The sequence below is a fragment of the Lathyrus oleraceus genome, chromosome 7, assembly GCF_024323335.1.
Source record: "Lathyrus oleraceus cultivar Zhongwan6 chromosome 7, CAAS_Psat_ZW6_1.0, whole genome shotgun sequence".
NCBI lineage: Eukaryota > Viridiplantae > Streptophyta > Magnoliopsida > Fabales > Fabaceae > Lathyrus > Lathyrus oleraceus.
The window spans coordinates 96184855-96192144 of NC_066585.1; the positions used below are offsets into that span (position 1 = coordinate 96184855).

Consider the following 7290-nt stretch of genomic DNA (forward strand, 5'->3'; position numbering starts at 1 on the left):
CCCGGATAATGGCTGGTAACACCCTCCCTCCTCACACGTATATTGCATCAGACATATAGCGCAAAATTTCATGAGGGAATTCAGAGACAGGGAACTTCGTAAAAAAATTGTTAACATGGGTATCTTCCAAAACATATCTTTGTTACCATATCTAACATTAACTTATACATACTAATTTAGTTTTCATTTTCATTTTCAGGGTATGCATTAAATGAGACAACATATGAATACTACAGGGGAGAGATACGTAAGCTTAACATAGAAGCGTTAGAATGGGTAGACAATATTCCAAGAGAAAAATGGACGAGATCATTCGATGTAGGGAAACGTTGGGGTCATATGACTACCAATTTGCAGAATCAATGAACTCAGTTTTAAAATCCACACGCAACCTACCTATTACCGCTTTGGTAAAATCAACATATTATCGATTGGGCACACTGTTTGGGAAAAGAGGACATGATTAGACTAAAATGTTGGGTTCTGGCCAACTGTTCACTGAAAACTGCATGAAGGGAATTGAGGAGGAAGTAATCAAATCAAATAGCCACACGGTTATGCAATTTGATCGTGAGAGGTTTTGCTTCCTGGTCCAGGAAACTGTTCGTCATAGTGACGGCAGACCGACTACCCATTACAACGTCGACCTTCAAAATCTTACGTGTGAGTGTGGAAGATTCCAAACGTTTCATGTCCCTTGGTCACATGTTATTGCAGCGTGTTCAAGCATAAGACAAGACTATTTTGTACATATAGCTGACGTGTTCAAAGTTGTAAACGTATTTAAGGTCTATGAGGAAAGTTTCCTCGGGATCCCGACCGAAACAAGTTGGCCACAATATAAAGGTGACACACTATGCCACAACGACCGCATGCGGAGAAACAAGAAAGGTCGCCCAAACAGTTGTCGGATTAGAACTGAAATGGACAACGTTGAAAAAGAAAAAAAGAGGTGTGGTATTTGTCGAGAAATAGGACATATGCGCAGAAAATGTCTAACCAGGTCTGGCCCTTCTACTTAGTTATGTCTGAAGTTTTAGTATATTCAATCTTCGTTATATTTCGTGTATTTCCTTTTTCCAACAACAAGTTCTATTAAGAGTGTAACATTATCTTCTACAACACAAGACTGATAACAACATAATAACAACTTCATCTAAAGATAAAAAAACTACAACTATTCCAACACGTTATAACAATTAATCACTACAACAACTTTGATCATATTATCATTTTAAACGACAACAGCTAAAACAAGTTGATCTTCAACACCTCGACTAACTTCTCCACTATGCGCAGAAAACATACAAGTAACATCCAGATCATTTTCTACACGATCCCAATAATGCATGTATGTCCCATCTGGGCTAGCATCCGTAAGAGTTATGTAAGAACAATAATATTCAATTTTTCTAACACGTCAAATCGAACCACCCAGCTGTCAAAAACTTCCGTTGATGGCAGAAACCAACTGCATAAACTTCCATTATGGATTCAAACAAACCCTCATCTGCTTATCTGTTTCAAAGAAAACAATGCAACAAACAGACATCATTCACAACTGATATATTCATCTGCCATATGCTTCCTCTATTTATAGGAAACCTACTGAAAATAAAAAATAATATTATACTATGGTTTAAGCGGGAAAAATCTATATCAAAATATTATTTGGGCGGGATAAAATAATTGTAACATTAAATATTTATAACAAATACTACAAAAAAAGCTATATAATTTTGAAATTTTAATTAATTATTAAAAAATATTTTGCTAATAATATGTCACTATTTATTATTTATTTTAATTTTAGAACAATTTATTTTTAAAACAATTAATTAATTAATTATTATAAATAATATTTTTTAATTAGTATTATATATTTATTACAAATATTATATAAAAAGTAATATAACTAATTAATATTAAATAATTATGAAAAATATTATATATCAAAGTATTTAATTTTTTTTAATTATTTTATTTTTTTATTAAATATAATATTTTAATTAATTTTTAATATTAAATAATTATTTTAATCATTTTAAATTAAATCTGAAATTAAAAAAAAAAAAAAAAGTAATACACTCCATCCCAGATGGCGCACCCCAACTGAACCTCTGGGGACGTCCGCCATCTTGGATGAAATATCCTGAAAAGTATTAAAATATTCCCACAAAATAACAAAAATGGTGGCAGATTGAAAAATTCATTTCGGATAGTGGCATTTTGAGAAAAAAAATTCACCATAGTGACATGCAGGTCAAACTCTCACAAAAATAATAGATCCAATGATCGTGAACTCGTCAAAAAAAACAGCAAATCACAAGGTCATGCAAACAATAACGTGGCAACTCATAGAAACGCATACACTTCCTCGTCACCTCTGAGTTGCAAGTCTATGGGGTGGCAGAGGTACCACATTGAAGTAACTCATAAAAATCTACACACACAAGTTTTTTAATTTCTTCAAATCTTAAAACTGTTTTTTAAGCAACGAACTCATTGTATCGGCTTTGTTTCTAGTCATTGAATTGACTTTTTATTTTCAACTTTATTCATAAAAAATTGCAATTTTTATTTAATTTATATCTTTTTAAATATCAGTACGATTTTTACCTTAAAATAGTTCTATAAAAATGGAAAAAATAAAAATTTATAAATAAATATGTTGTCATTTAATTCATGTATCCGACCTTAGTTAATGAAATAATGTTTGGCTGTTGAAGTTAAACCCAAAAAAATTACATAATGTTATTAAATAAACACCAAGGCTTTAAAGGGGGAAAATACAAGTTGCGGACACTCATAACATTCTATATTTAATTACTTTAAAATATATGTATAAGCAAAATAAACAACTGGAAACAAATACATATCTCAGCTGAAAAGCTTTCTGCTAAGCAATTCTACGTTGAGCACATGTCCAGATTGATTCCAGTACAGCAGCACTGTAAGAGAAGTATCCTGTGCCATCAGAGATTTAAAACAAATCTACTCAGTCTCCTCATCACTATTGTCTATGTTCAAATGATTCATGTTCCTTTCAAGAGGTGGGAGCTCATCTTCACTCTCTTCATCACTATTGTCTATGTTTAAATGATTCACATTCCTTTCAAGAGGTGGAAGCCCGTCTTCCGAATCAGAAGAGTTTTGAACATTATCTTCATTTTCATGCATAACATCTGCTATGTAGCAAGGGAGTAAAAAACACGAGAAAAATTCACGATATATTAGAGGTCTCTATATATGCCTTTGTGATACAACAAAAAAACAGCACCAACAAAGTATGCAGCGACAGACAACCAAACTTTTTTCTCACTAAATAAGGTTGAACTACATATGGATCAAACAAGTTCATGCGGTGTAGTAGTCCCACCATCGTGTAAAATAGATATACAGATATTACATCAGACACATACCTTTGCTATCAGTAGGAGGAGCCCGTGGAACCTGACGTGCTTGTGATAGCCACTCATTTTGAACAGAAATAATTTCAGCACTGTTTTGGCATTTAGAGTAGGCCCTCAGTAATTCCCTGCATTGGTTAAAAGAGTTTTTTTAATATAGAAAAGTCTTTGAAGCCGCAGGCAATTGAGAATCATACTCAGGGAATTGCATGATAGTCACGAATCTCATGGAGATGAAACAACTTGAATGAATATGTATCATCATAAACTCCTTGAATACACAGTGGTTTTACATAGACACAGAATAACAGAGCGGAATTGTGTGGTAGGCTACATATTAGATCTCTCAGTTATGGTTCGAATACAATTAGATACAAGAGTAACTGGGGACTAATTAGGAGCTAATGGCTTGCTCAAAACCTAACAATCACGGCGAGTGAGCTCCTGGTTATTTAAACATAACTAAATCAACTCTAAAATGAACCTCTCAAATTATTTCTTTACAAGAAAATCTGTTAATTAATCATGGCTACATACACAAATTATTTCTTTACAAAAAAATCTGTTAATGCATGGCTACATGCAGAGATGGTTTTTATTGCTGTACGCATATGTAAGTACAGCTTACTTCAATGTCAAACTTATAACATATGCTTCATAAAAGACAAAGAAAGTCATGTAAGCTACATTTCGGAGTGTTTTTATAATCATTAATAGAAGGGTTTGAATGAAATCAAGAGGGGCTTTGCGCACCCTGTTGCTTTTGTGATTTAATGTGTGAGGATAAATTTATGCCATGCATATGCTTGATCTTGGGCTATGTTTGGATAAACTACTTAACTTGCATCTTATAGCATATGCACTTATGGAAGGATAAAATAAATTAAAATTGTTTTTATACGAGTTATTTTGGAGGGCTTGTGAAAGTAAGTTGAAAACAGCTTATGAATATGTCATAAATTGTTTTCATAAGTTCTCTCGAACAGTCTCACAAGTGCTTATGGCAGTAGATAAGCTCAAATAAGTCAATCCAAGCAGATCATTATGCCCTAATAAATATCATGAGTGAAAATGATTTGGATGGAAAGTGAAAATATAAAATCAAATAAATGGATCATATCATACTTATTCAGGGACGTAAAAGAGTGACCCCAGTTAAACTTGCCAAGCACCAGATTTGCTGTTTCTTCTTCTCCACTGCAAGATCATAGCAAAGAACTTTAACCAAAATGTTTTCATTTCAACAACCAAGCATTAAAGAAGAATGAATAATCCATTGTATATGCTGCCAACTGCAAAGTCTATTGGGCCTAAATTTTTGTTCCATTTAAAATTACATTGGTGATAGCATGATCTGTTTTGCACAGTACATTGCAAGCAATTGTAGTTTAGTAGCAAATCAGCCAACATGAAACATAAGGTATATTAAATTTCAGTAACAAATTTTGCAGGGGATTGAAATGTAGGAACAAACCAAAACACAAGATATCATAGTCATAGATAATATCATTTTGGTACCATATTATCAAAGCAGCAGACAAGGCCTCTACGCAAGATAGCTGACATGGCCGCCCATAATTTATTGGGTTTGCTGCTACAAGCCAAGGCACTGCATAAAAACAAATCATTTTATTCCCTGTAAATGAAGCAACCCTAAGTGAGGCAAAATGATTAAATGCAATGGTGCTAGAAGAAATCTATAAGTATCATGGTGTGGCGTTATTGTCCGAAGGTAGCGGCCAGTGGGCCACTAGCCCCTGCGCTGCGACAGTGGTGCTATGTCCACTATTGACAACCTAGTTTTTACAGTACAGTATTTGACTCTGAACAGAATATAATTAAAAAACTATGTGAAACCAAGAATATAAATAATAAATAAAAATTAAATATATTATTGTCAGTGTACAAGTTCATACAGAGGCGAGGAGCAGGGCAGCGCAACTTTGCAAAAGGCACATCATCTAAGCGTGCCCATGAGCAGTCCACAACAGCCAATCCTTTAGTCTGGATTAAAGAGTAATCTTCTCTTGAGACACATTGCTGCCCAACAGGACTGTCAAAACAGAATTACAATAAATAATTACTTTTCAGTAAACAAAGGAACTTGCAGAACTGCAATATATAGCTACTCCATAGTCAAAAGAGAATACATTGCTGCACAAAGATAACAACTTAGCACACCCACTTCGCCTAGCTGTGAAATCTCTGCTTTTTTTTTTAAATTATTACTTAAAAATGTTAATAAGAATAAGAACAGAATGATAATTTCTGACAAACTACCTTAAAGCAATTCCCCCAAAACCATTACTCACACGTAACTCCTGCACAAGACAGATCAGAATCAGTACCAGTGACATATCATATTAAGCATCTTTCAATAGTGTAATTAGATCTTCATAGATTATAGAATCAACAACGAAAAGAAACAAACTAAGTATTGCTTCTGCTCACAGCACACACAACCGTTCACCAACCTTTTATATCATCAAATTTTTGTTATAAATATCACTAGATTTTTTGTCAATGATACTTCAACATCAAATTCATGCAGTTACAAGGTATCAATAGGCAGGCACTTGCGTATTATATCCATGCATATGCCAATGTGTGTGTGTGCACAACACACATCGAATGTAAGAAATAATCAGTGAAGGAATAAAAAATATAAGAAATACTTGCTTTTAGAAAACCCAGTCTTGAAAGCTTGCGCCCCGTGCATTTTTTGGCATCGCATTGGCCAAAATCCTGAATTAACAACGAAATAACATGATATTAGATCCAAATACGGCATTTATCTATACAGAAATACAATTTAGCTTCGCTAAAGTAAGCACAATGGTTGTTAAACCAACTTTGTGTTCCATAAGAATCATTGGAGATCGTCTTCGCGGCTAAAGCATTAAATTATAACGCCAACTGATTAGTTACTTAAAATTTCAACAAAAAAATTAAATTAAAAATAATAATAGTAAAAGAGTTGTATTGATGCATACCCACATTGCAAGCTTTATTTTGGGTTGTGAGAGTTCCACCGCTTCTTCATTATCACCGTCACGAGTTTCTGCAATTAGATACAAGTGATGAAAATGTTTAGTTTGAAATAAAGTAGTAAATGATTTGAAGAGTGAAACGAACCTTGAACGACGGAGCTTTGAGATTCGTTGTCTCTGAAAAAGATGGATATAGATGAATAACAAAAGCGGTGGCGTAAATAGGAAATAAAAAAGAAGTGGAGGATTACAGTGAGTGTCGACTGGATTGAGCGTGATTCTGACGGTGGTTTCTGAACCGGTGTTGGCGGTTATTGCCCATCACAGAGGAAGAATTCAGCCGGAAATTGGTTCACTGTGGCCGTGTCTTGCTTGATGTTTATGCTTCCGGTTAGGTTTAAAATAAATGAAGTAAATTTGTGCCGGTTTTTAATTTAATTGTTCTTTGTCTGTCAAACTCCTAAATTAGATGGCTTTAAACAAATGGGGTGGTGGCGCAGTTGGCTAGCGCGTAGGTCTCATAGCTAAGAGTTATCCTGAGGTCGAGAGTTCGAGCCTCTCTCACCCCATATTTTTGGTTTTGAATTAAATTGATTTTAATTAATGGAATAGGACTGACTTTGGCATTATCCTGAGGTCGAGAGTTCGAGCCTCTCTCATGTCACTCAACTTATAGAAGAAACATGCTTAATTATAAGTACTACTAGTATTTTTATATTACTGTTTTTATTCATTTTTAAATTTGTTAAATTTTTTCAGTAATTTAATCTTTATATATTTTTATTTTTACATATTTTGAATGGATTTATGCACAATTTTTTAATCACATTTATGTTTATATCATAGATTTTAATTTATATTATACTTTTTGAATCAGTTATATTTAGACC

At 33.6% G+C, this 7290-nt stretch overlaps 2 protein-coding genes and 1 non-coding gene across 4 annotated transcripts; 2 read left to right on the forward strand and 1 right to left on the reverse strand.

Moving 5' to 3' along the window:
- Positions 1–473: 473 nt before the first annotated feature.
- LOC127102213 (uncharacterized) lies at positions 474–1022 on the forward strand. Its single transcript, XM_051039615.1, has one exon. The coding sequence runs from the start codon at positions 474–476 to the stop codon at positions 1020–1022; it is 549 nt and encodes a 182-aa protein (XP_050895572.1).
- A 1779-nt stretch (positions 1023–2801) lies between these two features.
- Positions 2802–6846, reverse strand: LOC127108265 (uncharacterized). 2 transcript variants are annotated; one of them, XM_051045704.1, is made up of 10 exons: positions 6652–6846; positions 6546–6577; positions 6404–6471; positions 6090–6155; positions 5691–5731; positions 5327–5463; positions 4929–5019; positions 4536–4607; positions 3423–3538; positions 2802–3185 (listed from the first exon to the last, which is right to left on the reverse strand). In XM_051045704.1, the coding sequence occupies exons 1-10, from the start codon at positions 6720–6722 to the stop codon at positions 2995–2997; spliced, it is 885 nt and encodes a 294-aa protein (XP_050901661.1). In that variant the 5' UTR covers positions 6723–6846; the 3' UTR covers positions 2802–2994. The 2 variants fall into 2 exon arrangements, with proteins under 2 accessions (XP_050901661.1, XP_050901660.1); XM_051045703.1 differs by having other exon boundaries at positions 4929–5046.
- A 39-nt stretch (positions 6847–6885) lies between these two features.
- Positions 6886–6969, forward strand: TRNAM-CAU (transfer RNA methionine (anticodon CAU)). Its single transcript is given in 2 exon segments — positions 6886–6923; positions 6934–6969. It is a non-coding gene; the product is annotated as a tRNA-Met (tRNA).
- The last annotated feature ends 321 nt before the right edge of the window (positions 6970–7290 follow it).